This window comes from Carassius gibelio, chromosome A24 (assembly GCF_023724105.1).
Source record: "Carassius gibelio isolate Cgi1373 ecotype wild population from Czech Republic chromosome A24, carGib1.2-hapl.c, whole genome shotgun sequence".
NCBI lineage: Eukaryota > Metazoa > Chordata > Actinopteri > Cypriniformes > Cyprinidae > Carassius > Carassius gibelio.
In genome coordinates this window covers 11143386-11164849 of record NC_068394.1, presented here as the reverse complement: position 1 = coordinate 11164849, position 21464 = coordinate 11143386, and the positions used below count along the sequence as shown (strand labels likewise).

General features: G+C 37.6%; 3 protein-coding genes across 6 annotated transcripts; 2 read left to right on the top strand and 1 right to left on the bottom strand.

Annotated features, from left to right (window-relative positions):
* Nucleotides 1-989: 989 nt before the first annotated feature.
* LOC127946147 (eukaryotic translation initiation factor 2 subunit 3-like) lies at nucleotides 990-12113 on the top strand. The gene is made up of 12 exons (XM_052542476.1): nucleotides 990-1106; nucleotides 2584-2647; nucleotides 2745-2872; nucleotides 3135-3256; nucleotides 6137-6231; nucleotides 6336-6494; nucleotides 6776-6910; nucleotides 7009-7103; nucleotides 7225-7369; nucleotides 7460-7629; nucleotides 11464-11636; nucleotides 11785-12113. The coding sequence occupies exons 1-12, from the start codon at nucleotides 1038-1040 to the stop codon at nucleotides 11846-11848; spliced, it is 1419 nt and encodes a 472-aa protein (XP_052398436.1). The 5' UTR covers nucleotides 990-1037; the 3' UTR covers nucleotides 11849-12113.
* Nucleotides 12114-13053: 940 nt separating this feature from the next.
* LOC127946146 (zinc finger X-chromosomal protein-like) lies at nucleotides 13054-18719 on the top strand. Of its 3 annotated transcripts, none has more exons than XM_052542474.1 (8): nucleotides 13055-13348; nucleotides 14327-14425; nucleotides 14506-14820; nucleotides 15316-15468; nucleotides 15562-15699; nucleotides 15791-15907; nucleotides 16271-16420; nucleotides 16899-18719. In XM_052542474.1, the coding sequence occupies exons 2-8, from the start codon at nucleotides 14359-14361 to the stop codon at nucleotides 18131-18133; spliced, it is 2175 nt and encodes a 724-aa protein (XP_052398434.1). In that variant the 5' UTR covers nucleotides 13055-13348; nucleotides 14327-14358; the 3' UTR covers nucleotides 18134-18719. The 3 variants fall into 3 exon arrangements, with proteins under 3 accessions (XP_052398435.1, XP_052398434.1, XP_052398433.1); XM_052542473.1 differs by having other exon boundaries at nucleotides 13062-13348; nucleotides 15773-15907; XM_052542475.1 differs by lacking the exon at nucleotides 15791-15907 and having other exon boundaries at nucleotides 13054-13348.
* Nucleotides 18720-19185: 466 nt separating this feature from the next.
* Nucleotides 19186-20911, bottom strand: LOC127946148 (lipocalin). Of its 2 annotated transcripts, none has more exons than XM_052542477.1 (6): nucleotides 20743-20911; nucleotides 20310-20449; nucleotides 20145-20230; nucleotides 19938-20051; nucleotides 19747-19848; nucleotides 19186-19665 (listed from the first exon to the last, which is right to left on the bottom strand). In XM_052542477.1, the coding sequence occupies exons 1-6, from the start codon at nucleotides 20836-20838 to the stop codon at nucleotides 19586-19588; spliced, it is 618 nt and encodes a 205-aa protein (XP_052398437.1). In that variant the 5' UTR covers nucleotides 20839-20911; the 3' UTR covers nucleotides 19186-19585. The 2 variants fall into 2 exon arrangements, with proteins under 2 accessions (XP_052398437.1, XP_052398438.1); XM_052542478.1 differs by having other exon boundaries at nucleotides 20145-20227.
* Nucleotides 20912-21464: the final 553 nt, after the last annotated feature.

Here is a 21464-nt window from a genome sequence, read left to right as displayed (position 1 = left end):
TTTACGTCACAATAGGAACATCAAAAGAATATGTTTAGACTGATTACACAGTAATATATGAGGGAGCCCATAAAACTTCTGATACTATAAAAAAAAAGATTTGGACAGACGGAGAGACAGACAGATCTTAAAGAATCAGCTGAAAATACATCTCTTCTATCTTTATTTGACCCTCTAACTCTAACAGACTCTATTCTAATTACATTCTTTAAAAAAAATACTTTTTTAGACTTGTACTCTATTAATTTGCTGCTTGTTTTCTTAAAAAATAATGATAACACCAGCATTCTAATCTTTTTTTATTCTATCTGTTTTCTTTTCATTTATTATACAATTAAAAATGCAAAAAACACTACTTACACTAGCTTGTTCTATTATTTTTCTATTCTATGTTTTATTTATAAGCTAAATGAGACTTGTTATAGCACTTGCATATCATTTATATATATATATATATATATATATATATATATATATATATATATATATATATATATATATATATATATATTTATTTATTTATTTATTTATTTATTTATTTATTTATTTATTTGCTTGCTTGCTTCCATTGTGTTCATTTATAAGTTGCTTTAGCTAAACGCGTCTGCTCAAAATGTAAAAAACTACAAATCACGTAACGTCATAACCCTAAGACGGACCCTGGTCTCATCCGCGTCAATCCGTGTGTTCAATTTGTAGATGTTTATCAAATTGTGTGTTGCTGATTATGTTGGTGTTTCAAATTAGTTTATATTAATTATAATCTACGATGCATTTTCTGGTCTGTTTCTCCTTCTTCGGGTTTTCTAGAAACTGATTGCATCATCCCATTCCAAGTAGTTTAGAATTATTTCTTTTATATTATGGTTTTATGCAGTGTAATAGTGAAACATAGAATAATATCTATATGTAAATATCCAACACTTAAAAGTAATTTAAAGGGATATGTTTTAAAACCACACGTGTATTTGTAAAAAAAAAAAAAAAAACGGTCAGGCGTTTGCTCGGTCATACTTCCATTCCTTTTCTATATCAAGATGGCGGGCGACGAGTCTGGAACAACGTTGAGTCAGCCTCATCTCTCTAAACAAGACCTTAGTAGATTAGTAAGTCTTCATCTTTTGTTCGTATTTGTAATATAACATGTTCTAAAAGTACTAGCTTTATCGAGAGTTCGAGTTGGTTGTGTACTCTCTGGTGATAGCAGGCGTGTCTTTTAGCTGTACCGGTGAAAGCTCGCCACATGATTCATTCGGGGATGGAGAAGGACCCCGTGTAGAAATTGTGTGAAAATGTTGTGAAACCCAAATGTCATTCTGTTTAATATAGTTCCAGCTATGTACTACATTGTTTAGATAGTACTAACCTGGCATGCTTCTAATCAAATAATTTCTGTTCGTCTGACGTTTAATGTAATGTACTCGACAGTGCCCATAATGCAAGCGGTCTTAACAAATAATCTTTTCAGCTAACTTGTATTTATTTCTGTTACTGTGACTTATTTATTACTTGAAAGTAACAATAGTTTTAAAACAATAATTGCAAGTTACACTCTGAATCTAAAGCTAGTAATAGCAATTATTAGATTCAATTAAAGCTTGCAACAGCAACATGCAGCTTCTCTTTTTTATTCTATGGGGAAAACGTATTTTTCTTTAAGAGAGGCTGTTACAAATTTATTTCTGGCAGTTGTCACTCGTGAACGGATTGATGTACATATTTTAATGATTGTCACTTGCTGATGTTTTTTGATGTTGATATGTTTTTTTTAAAGGTGCTGTACGTATGATTTCTACTCCACTTAAGCATAAAAATACCTTAATATGTTTGCAGATATTTAAGGAACATGCTAAGTTAAAATAATTATTTATCTGAGAAACAGATACATTTCATTTGTTATTTTTCATTAAAATGAAGTTGTTTATATGTAGTAGATTGTGTTTAACACACAAAAGAGTGATGATCAGGTCAACACAGAGAAGAATAATAGAAATTCTACATTGATTTAAAAACCTGCGCTGGTATCGGCTTGGATCGGTATCGGCAGATACTCCGAATTTTCGGGTGGTATCGTAAAAATGGTATCGTTGCATCTCTAGTTAAAATCGAAAGTTGGAACGGAGTTATTTAATGAGCTAACATGAGACATAAGATTTGTATTTTTTACAAACATTTTTTGCAAATGTAGCTATTGGTCATTGTGAATCTTAATGCATTAACTAAGGTTAACGAATTAGGTCTTATTGTAAAGTGGTACCTATTGGTTTTTATAGTTCTTTTGCACTTTAATCTGTGTAAAACTTTTAACTTTATATATATATATTCTGTATTGATTTATTGTATTTAAATGTTCAGTTATTTTTGTTATAAGAAAACAGTTATTAAACCTGTTATACTGTATTATGACAACTTCCTGAAACTTAATTTCAAAACCGTGATAAAAGCATCAGAAACATGAAAATTGGATATCCCTAACAATGTGTCAATTTTACATACAGCACCTTTGAAGTTACACATGAAGCAGCTTGCCATACACTTCCTTTTCCTGATGATTAGCATTAACAAATCTGTTTTGCCTTCTAGGATGTGAGGAAACTAACTCCTCTGTCCCAAGAGATCATCAGCAGACAAGCCACAATAAACATAGGTGAGCTTTATTTTTACTGTTTTGTGCAAAGTGCAGCTTTCCATACAAAAAAAAAAATGTCACATGAAATTAATTATACCAATTTATTTGTATCTAGGAACTATTGGTCATGTAGCCCACGGGAAATCAACAGTGGTGAAAGCGATCTCTGGAGTTCATACTGTCAGATTCAAAAATGAGCTGGAGAGAAACATTACAATCAAGTTGGGTTATGCTAATGCTAAGGTAATGCCATTGTTTGCCGATCTCTTTTTAAAATAATTTTGGCAAGCTACACTCTGAGTCTGAAGCTAGTAATAGCTATTATTTGATTCAATTTAAGCTTGCAATAGCAAATTACAGCATCCCTTTTTAGGAAAAAAAAAAATGTTGTTTCTTCCTCTAAGAGAGGCTGTTACAAATTATTACTTTTGAATAAATGTGAAGTATTTATTTCTTGTATTTTTTGCTTAAAGTTGATATCTTTTGTATTAAATACCATATTTAGGTGTATAAATTGGATGATCCAAGTTGTCCACGGCCAGAGTGTTACAGGTCATGTGGCAGCAGCACACCTGATGAGTTCCCCACAGACATTCCTGGCACCAAAGGCAACTTCAAATTAGTCCGGTATGTTGGTTATATATATGTTAGGGATGTGTATTGCCAACAAAGTCATGATACGATACGTATTCCGATACAGAGGACACAATATGATACATATCACAATACATGACTGCACTAATTTTCACCTCAGCAGAATTTAGTAAAACAGCTGTAAATTAAACGCTGCATACTATCGGGCCATTGCTAACTAAAAGCAGAGCATAGAACTCATTTTTAACCTGATAGTTTTTTATTCTTACATTTACTATAATAATATTTATTGTTAGGCCTGAGATTATTGATGTCAGAGAATGAATGTATGGATACACAATATTTATTAATATTCCTAAACAGTCTCAAGGTATAATTTTCACTAAGCAAGTCCGAGGTTTTGGGTTCTAATTCGTCCTCGCATCATTTTTTTTCCCTCCCTCCCTCAAGATGTTAATCAGTGATCATATATCAAGAGCAGGGACATGTTTGTGTGTATTTTTTGTGATTTAACCAGCGCTTTAGTGATTTAATAAGCGCTCTGGTGTAAAGACAAGCCATAAGAGAACATTCCGTCACTAATAACATTGCAATGTACACGGAAGGTTTTCAAAAACAACTGATTCGAGCACCAGATTGCATCTTATTTAACAGAAAGGAATGTTTTAATCTGCATTAGGTATGTATGTGCCGCGTGATGTTTCAAACAAAGACTATAGAATACCTTAAAGGGGCTTTGGTTTCAAAAAAAGTATTGACCCTGGCAAAAAGTAGTGGGAACATGTCCCACCTGTACATTACGAATAGGTCTGGCATAGGTTTTGTCATCTCTCTCTTTCTCTTTCATAAATGAATGCTTGATGAATTGCACTTTTCTGAGAATAAAATATATCAAAGTAGAGATGCTTAACAGTGTTTTCATGAAAGCGTGAGCACATGGTTACCTGGTTGACAAAAATAAGTATCACACCTATAAAATAATTCCATATTGTGCCAGTGTGAAGCTCTGTGTTAGGGATCACGTCTCTTTATTTCAGACAACCTGATTAGGTTCCTCCACGGCCAGTTTAAACCTAGTTGTAGCCTAACTATTATATTCTTCATAATTTTTTTAGAAACCTTGCACTTTTTTAATTCTGCTTTTTAATAAAGTATGGTCCAACTGCTGCACACGTGCCGCAATATCGACATGAAATGTCGCTGTATCGATATCCATTTTGCCAGATACCTGTGATGATACATCGTCGTATTGATGTATCAAACACAGCCCTTATATACATACAGTACAGACCATAAGTTTGGACACACCTTCTCATTCAAAGAGTTTTCTTTATTTTCATGACTATGAAAATTGCAGAGTCACGCTGAAGGCATCAAAACTATGAATTAACACATTTGGAATTATATACATTACAAAAAAAGTGTGAAACAACTGAAAATATGTCATATTCTAGTTTCTTCAAAGTAGCCACCTTCTGCTTTAATTACTGCTTTGCACACTCTTGGCATTCTCTTGATGAGCTTCAAGAGGTAGTCACCTGAAATGGTTTTTACTTCACAGGTGTGCCCTGTGTGATTTCTTGCCTTATAAATGGGGTTGGGACCATCAGTTGTGTTGTGCAGAAGTCAGGTGGATACACAGCTGATAGTCCTACTGAATAGACTGTTAGAATTTGTATTATGGCAAGAAAAAAAAGCAGCGAAGTACAGGAAAACGAGTGGCCATCATTACTTTAAGAAATGAAGGTCAGTCCGAAAAATTGGGAAAACTTTGAAAGTGTCCCCAAGTGCAGTCACAAAAACCGAAGGTGGCTATTTTGAAGAACCTACAATGTGACATTTTCAGTTGTTTCACACTTTTTTTGTTATGTATATAATTCCACATTCACAGTCATGAAAATAAAGAATACTCTTTGAATGAGAAGGTGTGTCCAAACTTTTGGTCTACTGTACATACATTTCTTTCATATAATGTAAGTAGATAAATTTTGTCTCAGGGCTGCATTGCTTTATTACAGGTGACTGCTACTCATGTGCCATTTATTTTATAATACTAGGTTAACCAAAATGGGGGGGGGGAGTACATATTTCAAGGTTACATTTAATTCAGTGAGATTTTTTTTTGTCATCTGTAGTCAAAAAGGAAAAATAATCTAAATAAATCTGGCACCCACTTTGCCTCTGACTACCAAATAAGTTTGGCAAAATTTAAGAAAATGTAAATATTTTTAAATTGCAAACCTACAATGAAATAGACTTGCAATTGTTTCCCATTCACTGTGCCCACACCAGACACAAGTGATGCGACATGACTAAAGATAATAAATCCATTACAGTAGTGATTATTTATCTTCACTGGATGACATTACAAATCCTGACAGTAACCTGATGCCCATTCTATTTATGATGTACACCAAGTGCTTGCACCACTACTGTGAATGGACAAATGGAATTTGATGTGTCTAGTGTAGACCGCTTTTACCTGACATGATGCAACAGTGGTTGTGCCTGGTGTAGACACTGTGGGTATGTGTGTGTATGCGTGTTACCGTTGAAGGGAAGTGGCAAATTCACAATCACAGCTTGTGATACCATCTGCTGAAGAGGTGCTTTTCTGTGGAAATGATCTTCTATGTCAGACTTGTTCAGACGGTATAAAGAAGAAACGTTCAGAGGAATTGGAATTTGGTGCCGCTTTATAAAAGGCAGAGAGCCAGCCGCCATTCACTCTGTTTTCAGTTTTGTTTTGTTTTCTTTCTTTTTTCTGAACCCACTTTGAGAACCACTGGTCTAATGAATGTATTATATCCTTCTGAATTCAGTTTCTATAATCAGTTCGTATAATTCCATTATCATGGTCCAGTTAGCCAGTATTGGTTTCCCCAGACATCGTGATTTTTTTTGTCTTTATAGACATGTCTCATTTGTGGATTGCCCGGGTCACGACATCTTGATGGCCACTATGTTAAACGGTGCCGCCGTAATGGATGCTGCGCTACTCCTAATCGGTGAGTATTTACCTTGCTACTTGTAGTGGTTTTTGTCTTGCAAGTAATGAACACAGCCATTATCATGTTCTATGAGTGGCTAATGACCTTCTTTACTCTTTCAGCTGGTAATGAATCATGCCCTCAACCACAGACGTCAGAACATTTGGCTGCCATTGAGATCATGAAGCTCAAGCACATTCTGATTCTGCAGAACAAAATCGACTTGGTGAAAGAAAGTCAGGCCAAAGAGCAGTATGAACAGATCCTGGCTTTTGTGCAGGGTAAGAGTTTCAGCTAAAGAGTTTTAGCTTTTTTTTTTTCATATAAAGTGAATGGGTCGGTCTTTCATTATATACTATAAAATACTGTCTTTTAGATCTATGGCATGAGGATGAATAGATTATGACAGAATGGTAATTCTGGGTGAAATATCCATTTAAGTTGGATTCTTTGTGTTATTCTTTTATGTGTCCTTGAAACGCCCTGAATGAGTTGCACAGAGTGACTGGTGGATAAACAGTCCCATTATAATAAGGTTTAACTTCCATTTATTTTCCTGAAGGCACCGTAGCAGAGGGAGCACCAATTATCCCGATCTCAGCCCAGCTCAAGTACAACATTGAGGTTGTCTGCGAGTACATTGTAAATAAGATCCCTGTGCCTGTCCGCGATTTCACCTCTGAGCCTCGACTTATTGGTAAGAGACCTTCAATATTACTAAAGGGACTCCTTGTGCTCAGTGTCTAAGTTTAGATGATCGATTCATGTATTTTTATTTTTTATTGTTTTGTACAGTAATCAGGTCATTTGATGTGAATAAGCCTGGCTGTGAAGTAGATGATCTAAAAGGTGGTGTAGCTGGAGGAAGTATCCTCAAAGGAGTCCTGAAGGTAACTTTTGACTTGTTTGATCCAATTTATGGCAAGCTGTACCTAAAACAATTTCTTTGTCAGACTATCAGGCTTCTGCTTTGCTCTTGCTATTTCTGTTCTGTGTTTATTTTGGTTCAAGGTTGGACAGGAGATTGAGGTCAGACCAGGTATTGTTTCTAAGGACCATGAAGGCAAACTAATGTGCAAACCTATCTTCTCCAAAATTGTCTCCCTGTTTGCCGAACATAATGACCTCCAGTATGCTGCTCCGGGTGGCCTTATTGGTATGCAGACTTAAACATTACTGCAGTCTTGTAATTGTGAGTGTTGTTGTTACATAATTTAGTATTTGTTATGCACATTCTCTGTTGCAGGTGTTGGCACCAAGATTGACCCTACACTGTGCAGAGCTGATCGTATGGTGGGCCAGGTCCTCGGCGCTGTGGGGGCTCTTCCTGAGATCTTCACAGAGCTTGAGATCTCCTACTTCCTTTTAAGAAGGCTGCTTGGTGTGCGAACTGAGGGTGATAAGAAAGCAGCCAAGGTAAAGCTTTTAAAGTAGTATCATTAAAACTAAATGTTCACTCTGTTTATTGTTCCACATCCTTATGAATGAGACTAGACACAACAAACAGAATATACATACTGCAATTCAAAGATTGGGGTTTGTAAGATAATGTTTGTTTTTGAAAGAAAAAATCACCAAGGCTGCATTTATTTGATCAAAAATAGTTAAAATCGATTATATAAGCAATTATTGCAATTATTACAATTTTAAATGGTATGTTGAGATGCTATATTCTATTTGGATACATTCTACAATTTAATTTATTCCTGTGATGGCAAAGCTGACTTTTTTAGCAGTCATTCCTACTGTCTTCATTGTCACATGATTTTTTTTAATTTTTTTTTTTATCAAAATGTTAATTAACCCTTTCACATGTGAGTTTCAAATATTATAGCTGAGCCCCCAGTGTGAGGTTTTTTTTTTTTAGGTTATTTTAGAATGTATTTCCTTATTGTTTCAATGGCAACACGTCATGCTTAACGTGACAACGAAGCCACAAAAGCTTTGTATTACACACGGATTGCTTTTATTTATTTTTTCCTTGTTTTATTCATAATCTTCACAAACATGCTGACTATATAATGAAGTATCTGATATTCTGAAATATGTGCAAGTAAATCTGATTGGTAGTTAAAACACTTTTATATCAAACATGTTAGTTGATTTGGTGATGGGCTGTTAAAGGTGCTGTAGGGAACTTTTGTAAAAATATATTTTTTACATATTTAATAAACCTGTCATTATGTCCTGACAGTAGAATATGAGACAGATAATCTGTGAAAAAAATCAAGCTCCTCTGGCTCCTCCCAGTGGTCCTATTGCCATTTGCAGTTTCGGCCGCTCCCGGTAAGAAATCAACCAATCAGAGCTGCGGTCCGTAACTTTGTTTGTGTTCAAAATGTAGAAAAATGAACATAATAAGCGAGTACACCATGAATCCATTTTCCAAACCGTGTTTTTAGCTTGTCCTGAATCACTAGGGTACATCTATAATAAGTGTTTATATTCTGACTATTTTAGATTGCTTCGTGGGTACCGTGGCGGAGTAACCCAGTACCTTTGTGATTCTTCATAGACATAAACAGAGAGAAGTAGTTCCGGCTACGATGTTCTTCCGCAAGACGCAAGCAGTTCTGTTTATTAACGCGCTAGAGCGTCAAAAGTTCCCTACTGCAGCTTTAAGTTAACTAACATGTTAGTTCATGCTGAATCCGAGCTGTGGAGTTTACAAATTCATCTTCTCCTCTAAAAACACATTAAAGTAGGTCTTTGGTAAACTGGGGGAAGAGCCCAGTAGACTTTATAGTTAATTACACAATAGTGTTGTCAAAAGTAAAAAAATAAAAATGGTATGGTTGCAGGTTTTTTTAAGTAACGGTATTACTGTGTACCCAGTCCACCTGGTTCTTGATGCGCTTTCTTCATAAAACCACTTAGACATGGCGACATCAAAAGGAGGAAAAGCACCAAACTACCAAAATACTTTAAAGAAAGACACCAAAATCAAATGAAAGCATTCTAGCAAGTTAGTTTTGAGTTTCCAATACATTTATTTATTTGTGGCCCACCACAATATCAAAACTGACTGCCACAAATATATTTTCCAAAAGGCTTTGTATTTATTGAATAAACATGACCACTGCATTTTTCAAAGGTGAAAAATGGTGCGGGTGTTTTTATATCACTGAATTCCTGAAGGAATCTGACTCTCTTCAGAAAATCATTTTCATTTTAGCTTGCCTGTAACGCCTGAGCAGCGGGGGGGCAAGGTCAGGAGGGAGTTCAGCTTCCTGACAGCCTGGTAGATGAAGCTGTCCTTCAGAATGCTGGTCCTGGACTGGAGACTCCGCAGTCTCCTCCCTGATGGCAGCAGACTGAAGAAGCTATGTGACGGGTGGGTGGGATCACCTGCGATGCAGAGAGCTTTACATGTGAGGCGGGTTCCATAAATGTCCTGGAGGGAGGGGAGAGAAACACCAATGATCTTCTCAGCTGCTCTCACTATGCGTTGAAGTGACTTGCAGCAGGATGTGTTGCAGGCGCCATACATCACAGATACAGTTAGTCAGAATTCTCTCAATGGTGCCTCTGTAGAAGGTGCACATGATGGGGGGCGGGGCTCTGGCTTTTCTCAGTTTGCGGAGGAAGTAGTTTGCATGCTGCTTGTGCTTTCTTGGTCAGTGCTGCGGTGTTGTCGGTCCAGGAGAGGTCCTCTGTGATGTGCACACCCAGGAATTTGGTGCTGCTCACTCTCTCCACAGTCGCATCATTGACGATCAGAGGAACATGTTGAGTGTGCAACAACAATCTTCTTCGTCTTCTCCACATTCAGAGAAAGATTGATGTCACTGCACTACCCAGCCAGGCGGCTCACTTTGCTCCTGTAGTTTGTCTCATCTTTGCTGCTAATGAGACCCACTACAGTTGTGTCATCTGCAAACTTAATGAAGAGGTTGGAGTTGTGTAACAGTGTCTTGTCTGGATTCTTGGGTTAGCAGAGTGAGGAGGAGGGGGCTCAGCACACATCCTTGGGGGACCCCAGTGTTTAGTGTGGTGGTGCTGGATGTTTTACTGCCAACCCATACTGCCTGAGGTCTACAGTCAGAAAGTCCAACAGCCAGTTGCAAAGCCAAGTGTTGAGCCCCAGCTGATGAACCGCAATCTGACGTAGGAGTCTTGAGTGTGTGACTGCTGAATGTAGGGCAGTGACAATAGTGTCATTGGTCGAGCAGTTGGACTGATATGTTAGGGATGCACTGAAACTTCTGGATGCACTTGGCCAAAAACCAAAACCAAAAATGCTTTGTAATAATTATTTATTATTTTATTAAATAGTATAAAATTATTTGACTTTTTAAATTTAACAAAATTTTAATGACACTAAATGTAAAAAAACGCAAGCCTATAAAATAACCACACTTTTACTGAAAGTAACAGAACACAATAAAACCAGACAGAATTTATATTAATATAGGTAACACTTAACAGTAAGGTTTATTAGTTAACGTTACTAGACTATTCGCCATATATATATTATTATTATTATATGTAGCCTATATTTTCGGCTCATATTTTCTTTCAGCCAAAACCCAAAAATGACATTTTCGGCCTATAATTTTCACCTGCTAAAAATTCAGTGCATCCCTAGTTCTAGTCAGACGTGAAAGCGAAATTCTTTAAGCGGCAAGGGATTCTGTTTAAGAAACGGTTTCTATTTGTGATGTCGCAGCTGTAAAAAGAACATACTATTTCGAAAATCTCAGATACTGATTATATGCTTTATTTAATGTTTAAAGGGATTAATGGGAGTTTGAATATCGTTTTCCATGACTCTTATAGCCATGCTGGAAGGTACAATGGATAGTTTACCATTCAAATCTTGAAAATAAAGGTTAGTGTTTTTACTGTGAACTTGTGGTGAGCAAAGAAGTGCATCTTCAGTATGTATTTTTGTTTAAAAGAGTTTAATATTTCTTAATTGGGTTATCTATTTTGCGGAAAGTGCAGTATATAGAAAGCTGCCAACGCCTTCTGATTGGTTGTGATATTGACTTTGTTACATCTGGTGCGACAAATTGCTTGTCACTTGAATCTTACATTGTATACATTTGGTCAGGACCAAATAATTTTTTTTTTTTGGACTTGCATAAAATGTTACTGACCCAAAACTTTTGAATAGTAGAGTGTATATGGTATGGTATGTATACGATTTTATTTTATGTTACCATAACCATTCTTATTTAACTGTACTTTTTGTCCTATTTTGAACGCTATTACAGTTTTTGATTTTCTCACTGATTTGGCCTACAGGTTCAGAAGCTGTCGAAGAATGAGGTGCTGATGGTTAACATTGGCTCCCTGTCCACAGGAGGTCGTGTGAGTGCAGTAAAAGCTGATTTGGCCAAGATCGTGCTCACTAACCCTGTGTGCACAGAGGTGGGGGAGAAGATCGCCTTGAGTCGCAGAGTGGAGAAACATTGGCGGTGAGCAAATTTTAATTCAGCTGTTTGTTCTGTAAAATAATGTGCATCAATGAATCGTGCAATTATTTAAGCTTGTTTTATCATTTTGTTATTTTCCACTTTTCATTAATGTAGTTTGTACAGTCATTGACTTGTTTCTCTTCCCTAGTTTGATCGGATGGGGTCAGATCAGGAGAGGAGTGACCATCACACCGACAGTCGATGATGATTGAGAAGGGACCACATTTTTCCAATGCTTCTCTGCTGGACATAATTATGAAATCATTTTCACACACACTCGTGTACAGGCCTGCACGTTTCATCGTCAGCACAGAGTGAATGGAAAGGCTCTTTTTGATAGGAACTCACTGGCCCTGTATTTTAAGATGTTCACCATCCTCTGTGGAAGGATTGGTGTCATTTATATGAGAAATGCAATGAAAACAACAACCCTTGTCTTGACAAAGAAGATTACTAATAAAAACATTTTGGATCAAACTATTTTGTGTGTTTGGTTTCTGAGAATAGTGCTTCATTTTAACCACTACAATTACTATTAAAAAAACCTTATTCTCGTAAGCGCAGTCTAGTGATCAAACTGCTTCAACAACCTTATTTTAGTATGGCATGCAGGGTCCATTGGAAAGTGTGGGTTGACAAATTAATGCTTAAATCAATAAGTAATGATTATTTAAAAGTTGGGACACAGGTCCACAACAGATATATTGGTTTCTATACCTTATATTAAACTTGATCCTGAACAAATGTTGTGTATTAAAAACCATGATAAAGGTGATCTATAAGCATGTAGTAAAAGTTTTTTTGAGGCTTTTGGGCAGCAGTTGTGTCGTAATAGTTTGGCAGCAGTATACCTTAATGACCTCAGTTATAGTATTTAATTTTCATCGCTAAGCTAACTAAAAAAAAAGTGTTAAATATCATAATTTTGCGTATACTTGTATGCTGTCACAATTTTTAATGTATATATTTTTTCCTATATTGTTTGTTATATACTTTTCCTTACTTTTTAATGTATGCTAATAGTTCTTGTTTATAAAAGTATGTCGGCCTGTTCCTAATGTAAGAACAAACTGACATGTTCAAGCGTCTTTTTAAAAAGGAAAAGAAAAAAAACGTAAAACCATGTCAGTAACCGTGCTTGCATTAAACGGTGAATGAGCTAAGTTACTCAGCAAATATTTCTAACCAAAACAATTTTCATAATAAGCATTTATGGTCATTTAAACCATTTTTATAGGCATAAATCCCTAACTGGCTAATATCCCGAGCTCGCTAATCATTCCGCACCATACGCTTTTCACGCCACTGCAAAATAAAGCCCACAAATACTCCCTCACAAGCGACTTCCGAAGCGCTTAACAAAATCATCCGTTTTGGGTTTACTCAGCCTAGTTTTAAAATGGCCAACGCGCAGAAAAAATACAGTTTGCGGGCCTGCCAAAAGAACCGGACTGCGGCCACTTCTCTCAGACTCCTTCCGCATTTTCCTGCGGCTCCGAGGCAGTGACGTGCGCCTCTGAAGGCGGTGTAATCTCCGGCGGAGCTGGAGGCTGCAGCGCCGAGGAGCGCATCAGACTCGGCCCCTCCCCTCCGCGCTCCGCAGCGGCCCGCCCTGCTCACACAAGAGCCCCGTCTGCGCTCTGCCCGAGTCTGGGGGTGGGAGAAGGAAACGCGTACGGCCTTGGAAACAAAACAAAAAAAATATACAAAAGGTAGGCCGCTGAGTCTTAACAGAATATTAAATTTGATATTCGATAGATTAGCATCAGATGCGATATTTTGGAGTCTGGGAGAAATACGTATTTATCCGTTTGAGAGATTAACGTCGTTGCAGTGTTGCGTAGGCCTTTGTTAGCAGCGAGCCGCGGCCTTCAGAGGCCTAGAGTAGGCCGCGGAGACGAAACCCTCGAAGACCTGCACGACTCATTCATAAGCAACTACACACTGATTTAATGTACAGATGGGTTACGCAAGCTATAATTGCGTTGTGTTGTCATTGTGGACATAAGTATATATTTATGAGATTTGATGAGTTATTTAAATTTATTCAAAATGGCGATTATTCGAAAGGGGGCGCGTCTGGGAATTTATATGAGTGGGCGGGGCAGTGCTCATCGAGGTAACGCCCCTTACTGGCACAGAAGCGTCAACACTACATTACAGTATCAGATTATGGGATTGATGGAAACTTGTTTGCCTTACAGTTGCTGTACTAAAAGTATAATAAGCTCATTCCTATTGTCCAGTTATTTTTAAAGCTCTGTAACAGAAAATTGCAGCATCACAATATCTATAGTATGAAAAACAGATGTTTATTTAGAGATTTGCTGAGGCTTGCATTTAACCATGTAATTAAATTTAAATTAAAAGATTTAATGATTTACATCTTAAACATTTATATTTATTATACAATATATCAAGACATAGATTTGATTGAGATATAAAATGTATAACTAGAAAAACTTAATTGCTTTAGCGATGGACACTAGAAAATAAATATGAATGTATGACCTGGTTATTTTATAATTTTCTTTGTGATGCTGTTTATCTTTGTAATATCCCAAAAAAGACAATTCTGTCAAAATATTATATAATGCTAAAATGATGCTGAATTGCATACACATTTCCAGTCTTTTATGTTCTAATTGTGTTCTGATGGTTTTATTTAATTTTGCATGCTATTCCTGTAGGTCTTATATTATGCAGATGACTGGTGGAGAAAATGGATGAAGATGTAACGGCTCTCTCTCTCCATTCCCATGAGCCCAAGATCATATTCCATGGGACAGGTAAACAAAAAATGCCTGATGAAGTCTCTCTAATTGTTGTTTTATGAATGGAAAGACATCTATTTGTCTTCTGCATGAAGAGCTTGATGGAGAAGACGAGGTGGTGGTTGAACTGCAGGAGTCGGTTCTGGTGTCTGATGTGGAGGGTGAGAAGATCGCGGTGCATGGCCTCGTCCACGAGGAGCTGGTCATCCAGGAAGCCGTCGAGGATGTGGTGGCGGAGTACGTGCCATGCACAGAGGAAGACGAAGAACTTGGCGCCATTGCTGTGGAGACCTGTGTGATGTCACCCGATGATGTGGCTCTGGAGGAAGAAGGACTGCATGTTGATGTGGTGACCGACGCTCAGGTACAGGAGGATCCTGACACCTGTGGAGACTACCTCATGATCTCTTGTGAGTGGCTTCTGCCTATCAGAATAGAGCACTTGTTGAAAAGGAGCTGTGCATTTTCAAAAAGAAAACCTGTTTGGTTTGGAAGTGACTTCTGTGTTCTATTATATTTGTTATTATTATTTGGGATGCAGAATATATTGCTGCCATATCTGTTAGTTCCCATTATTTATTGTTATTATTAATATTCTTATTTTATTTGAATTCAGAGATTCATTTAATGGTTGATATTCATTAGAGAATTGTGCATGTTCAGTTGCTTTAATTTTAGATTACCTTTTTCATCATCGATTCCTACACTCAAGTTAAAAACATTAATAATTGAAGAGCTCTAATCTGTAGCAAATCTCCATACCATACCAAATTCAGTTCATGGTTTAAAATAACTTATTTTAGAGCTTCCACTGTGTAGAACAAGATAAACATAAAGCATGACTTTTCTTTTTTTTTTACATTTAACAATAGAGTATGCATGCTGCTTGCTTGGTTTTATTTCAGTGGATGAGACTGGAAAGGTGGTTTCTGACGAGGATGCTAAAATTACTATCGAGGGGACTTTAGAAGACCCTGAGGATGTGGAGAAGGATGATGAGGGTCAAGAGGTCATCAAAGTGTACATCATCAAGGCGCACCCAGAGGAGGAGGGCTTGGGTATGTTCGGATGATGCTGTACTTCATTACAGAGTTTATATCAAACACTTTTTATTTTAGTGTGGTGTTTATAGATTTCTGGATCATTTACAGGAGGCACTGTTGACATAGGAGACACAGAGCTAGATGTTGATGAAACCGTGGAGCTGGTGGATCCTTCTGGAATGCCGATAAGAGAAAAGATGGTGTACATGTCAATGGATGAAGCCGATCAAAACCAGGATGATATCAGTGAGTCCCTTCACTGTCAGCTGATTATCAAGTCGTTTCCTCCGAGTGATAGTATGTGTTTTTCCTCAAACAGATGTGGCTAAAATTACAGATGAGGTTTATATGGAAGTGGTGGTAGGGGGTGAGGACCCTGGCAGTGCTCAGCGGACACTTGACAGTGCTTCGCTCAACAAGGACTTCATGCCTGTGGCTTGGGCAGCTGCTTATAGTTAGTGAACCATGCATGTTTTGGTCATCTTCAAAAGTTGCAGTGTTTTCCACAAGGAGTATTGAACACTTTAACATTCATTTTGGGCAGTTAATTCTAAAGAAATATGCATGTGTCCTGTTATCCCCCTGTATTATGTCTCCTAAATCATTAGCTAATAAGAAATGTTCATATTATGAAATGGAAATTTTTATTCTTTACATTATTTCAACTGATAAAGGCTTCCTGATAGACTTAGAGTCTTTATGCCGTCACTGAGACGAGTTCTAGTTCATTAATCGAGCCCTTTGTAATACACACATCTCTTTAATCTGCAGTACAAGACAGCTTCTCATTATAACCTTTACATATGATGTCTGTCAGGTGGGGAGGAGAGTGAAAGCTGTGAGAACAGGAATGGAGCAGCCAGTGCTTTACTTCATGTTGATGAGTCTGAAATGGTCGAAAGACTCAGCCGTCAGCGGAGCAAGAACAGGAGCAAAAAACGTTCTGAACTCCGGCATGTTCAGACAGGTACATCTCTTCTACACTTTCAGTTTCATTGTGTTTTAAATTTATAAATATATATATATATATATATATATATATATATATTTTTTTTTTTTTTAAAGTTAAATATTTTTTTATATTTTATTTCATTAAATATAATTTTTTGCCATTCAAAAGGTCAGTATCGGAAAAGAATGTAATACTTCTATTACTTTAAATACTTACATTGTTGCAAAAGATTTGAATTTCAAATAAATAATGTTGTTTTGAACTTTTTTTTCTTTTCATCAAAGCATCCTGAGAAAAAAAAATTGAGCAGCCACTGCACTGTTAAGAAATGTTTCTTTAGCAGCAAACCAACATGAGGGTCATGTGACACTGAAGTAATATTTAAATAAATGCAGCTTTTAAAGAGAGAAGAGATTTGAAAAGCATTACCCCCATATCTTTCAGTTCTAGCATATTCATATCCATTCATGTTGGTTTACTTTTTAAACTTCAGCAATCATCATTGGACCTTACGGCCAGCCTCTTACGGTTTACCCTTGTATGCTCTGTGGGAAGAAGTTCAAGTCGCGTGGTTTCCTCAAGCGCCACGCCAAGAATCACCATCAGGATGTCGTAAACCGAAAGAAATACCAGTGTACGGACTGTGATTTCACCACTAACAAAAAAGCCAGTCTCCACAACCACATGGAGATCCACACCCTGAGCAGTAAAGCGCCTTTTGAGTGTGAAGTCTGCGGAAAAGAGTTTCACCAGCAGGCGACGCTGCTCTCTCACCACCTGCAGCACCACCACCGGGAATCCAAACTTCAGATCCCACCGCCCGCCACCAAAATGCACAAGTGCAAGTTCTGCGAATACGAGACGGCAGAACAAGGACTTTTAAACCGACACCTTCTCGCCGTTCACAGCAAGAACTTCCCGCATATCTGCGTGGAGTGTGGGAAGGGTTTCCGGCATCCTTCAGAGCTGAAAAAACACATGAGAACCCACACCGGTGAGAAACCGTACTCGTGCCATTACTGCGACTACAAATCGGCCGACTCGTCCAACTTAAAGACGCACGTGAAGACCAAGCATAGCAAAGAGATGCCCTTCAAGTGTGAGCGCTGTTTCCAGACGTTTGCCGAACCCGACGAGCTGTTACAACACGGACTGACACACGAGGAGGCCAAAACGCACCAGTGCTCCCACTGTGAGCACAAAAGCTCCAATTCCAGTGACCTGAAGCGCCACATCATTTCAGTTCACACCAAAGACTATCCACATAAATGTGAAGTGTGTGGAAAAGGCTTCCACCGGCCGTCGGAGCTCAAAAAGCACTCGGCTGCCCACAAGGCTAAGAAGTTACACCAGTGCAGGCATTGCAATTTCAAAATCGCAGATCCATTTGTTCTCAGTCGGCATATTTTGTCAGTGCACACCAAGGAGCAGCAGGCCTTTCCTGACAAAAAGGGTCTTAAAAAGCCATTTGGACAAGGTGCTCATGGAGGTAAGAGAATTTTAGGAGGTGCCGGTTTGTCCAAAGGCAACCGGGAGCGCCGGGTTTACCAATGCCAGTATTGCGACTACAGCACAGGCGACGCGTCTGGTTTCAAGAGGCACGTGATCTCCATTCACACCAAAGACTATCCTCACCGATGTGACTTCTGCTCGAAAGGTTTCCGCAGACCGTCGGAGAAGAATCAGCACATTATGCGGCATCATAAAGACCTAATGCCTACCATGTGACTTCTGCAATCAGAAACCCATTAGGAAAAGCTCTGTTCTGATCCATTATGGTACAGACCGACAGGCTGAAAGTGCAAGGAAATACAGAAAAAAACAACCAGTTTGTCCAGTTGCAAGTTGCTCTGCTGTAAAGTTCAAATCAGTGTTCCAAAGTTGAACCAACCTTTCATGAGAGTCTAAATCTGCTGACGAGCTTTAGATTAATTGCGAAAATAGATCAACTTGCGTACTAATCCGTCAAGGGTGGACGACGTGCATACCGTGTAGTTTTATGTTAGCGTGTCTGGTTATAAATTTGAATTGTGACTCCTGTATTGCATGTTGCACGAAACAAGTCTGAACCGCTTTGGTGATCGTGGCGTGTTTGTGCACATGCGTTTACGAGTGCAAAATTCTTGAGAATAAGGCATGGATTGACTCCGTTGGCTTTAAACTACGGTGCTCATGCTTTATCAATTAGTATCTTAGCTCCAGATGAGCAGAATGTCTGATTAAATAGAACTGAAAAACTCAGCTTATGCTGTGGCTGCTAAAAAAAAATAAAAAATTTGAGGTAAAGAAAAAGGCTGTTCAGACCAGATGTGCTTTTGGGAATCCCATCTTTCATTTTCAACACTGTTGCATTAATTTACTAATAACAGCTGTTATTTAAGACAATGCATTTAGAATGTAGGATAAAGGGTTTCTTGGTAATGTTTCCAATAATTGATATTGCAAATAGTACTCAAATCACAAGAGATCTTCAGGTTTAACCAGGGTGTGCAGACATGAAATCTGGCCAAATGCCTGGTTATCTAAATTCCTTTTAATTTAGACGCTAGTTTTGTGTATTTCTTGAATATGGCCGTTTGGCTTTTGCTCTGTTGTCAAACTCGCCTTCAGATTATAATTATTCAGATGTTTAGGGCAAATTTTATTTTTTACACAGATACTGAAAATGTATAATTTGGAATAAAGAGATTCTAAAATATATATATATATATATATATATATATATATATATATGTTATATGTATATGAAATATTTGTAAATACAGAAGTAATAAACAGTATTTTGTGTCCAAAATGTTCATGTTTTTATTTTTCATTATAAAATGAAATGCAATTGGAGAATTTGAATGAATCGCACCAACATTTGTAAACATTTGTTCAGGCACTGTTCATAAACATTTGTTTACAGGTTTGCCATATCCGTTACGAAACATGTTTGACACATTTACAGGAGGAAAAAACATCAAGAGCTGAGCTCAGTTTGTTAAATTGCATCATTTGGATAAGGTAATGCTTTGCCATTCTGTCCCCCTGCTGCGAGATATTCTTTGGATAAGCTCTGTAGTTGCAAATTGGTCTGTCATGCTGAGCACAAGAAGTGTGTTTAAGGCAAAAAGAGAGACTGATGTTTGCATTCAAAATGAAAGCGACGAAAACCAAGCAGATCGAAGGCCAGCAAATTCACAAGGGTTTTTCAGTTGAAATGGTCTGACTAGCTGAAGTTGTTTGGCTTTGGAGAACTTCGACATCTGGGCATTCTCCTGTAGAACAGCAGGTACAAAGTTAACAAAAATGTCAAGTATTACAAAAAAAACCCTTCAGATTAAATTTTCAAAACATACCGACTGATGGCAGTATTGCAATGTTTTCCTCAAGGATGCCATTGTCCAGACTGAACTGCCTGAACTTCTCCTTCAAGTCATCAGAAAGTACTGCGGAACGACCTGTAGATGACACATTCAGGGTCCGTTTAGCGTTTATTCAAGAAAACATTACAGTTAAATTGTGTAAACTGGACAAGTCGAGCTCTTACTGTAGAGTTTGTTGAGAACCTCAGAAATCCCTTCCTTGGTCTTGATGGTGTGAATGAGACCATACTCGTCATATTTGGCATCGACAACACGCATGTCGTTGTCATTTCCCCAACCTGAAAAAAAAAAAAAACATTTAGGCCAAGGGAACATAAATAGTATTTTTTTTTAAACTGAGCATTAGCTGAAGCAAAAGCAGGACGACTTACGCTGGCTGTGGAAGACAAAACGTCCTGGAGTCTCAGTTTTCTTAGCGAGGTGTGTCATTCTCCAGCAGGAGCCGTTGACGTCACTGCTGAACGAATGAAGTCAGTTAAGTTTTTCTTGTAATTATAAGAGTATTTATTAAAACGGTTCTCCTGGCTTGAACTTACTTCATACTAGCGTAACTGAGATCAAGGTCTCCGTCCTCGGTAGGACGCATCATGGCAGTGCCCATCTTCATGTCTGCCTTGTTATTGACAAACCATTTCGAATTTGTTGCAAAGCCAATCAGATACCACTTTCCTCCCATCTGCAAAGAATATAACAATTGTAGACCAACATTCTTAAAAATAAAGGTTTCAATCTTTTTTTTATTTCCTTTTTTTTTGTGATGAATCTTTACTTCTTACAAGAACAATTTTTTTTCTTACTGTGCAAATATTGAATAATATAAAGAACCTTTTGGAAAGATTCCATGGAAGTTTCATGTAACCACTGATGGCTTTAAAGAACCTTATTTTAAGAGTAAACCTGAGAACATCCTTAAAACTCACTTAGATGCGTTCATTTATAGCATTTTACAGTAAAACTGCAATCTTTTACCTTTTCTATGTCGAAGTCAGCCATGGGCAAGACGTCAGCAGAGGCGAACACTGCGCAGAGCAGAACGCACAGCATCTTTAAAACGACAGTCGTCATGGCTGCAGAAGTGTAGGTTCTCTCTCTGTATACGGTTCAGAAGGCAAAGCTGACTGTGCAGAGAGGAGAGGAAAAGCAGCCCCTCTTTTATCCTCAGGTTTGAGCCCCCCAAACCCTCCCTCTTTTAGTCCCTCCCACCACCGAAGACACAGCAGGAATGATAATTACAGTCGTTACACAACTTGCAACATGCACGTGTGGATTTTTCAGGTATATGTGGGTGTTTTCTATGCCTTTTATAACCCTCAGTCTGATTTCCATGTTTGGTCTTCATGCAATACATGCAAAAAATTTTTTTATAAGTTTCTAATTGCTTATCCACGCTGCATTTATTTGACCAAAAATGCAGTAATACTGTTAAATATTATGATTCAAAACAACTGTGTTCTGTTTAATAGTTTCAAATGTCATTTATTCCTGTGATGGCAAAGTCTTCGATGTCACGTGATCCTTCAGAAATCATTCTAATGTGCTGATTTGATGCTCAATAATTATTATTATTATTGCCAAAGTTTAACCTGGTGCTTAATATTTTTGTGTAGACCACTTTTAAATAGTCTTTGATGAATAGAACGTTTACAAGAACAGCATTTATTTCTTTTTGTAATCGTTTACATGTCTTTGCT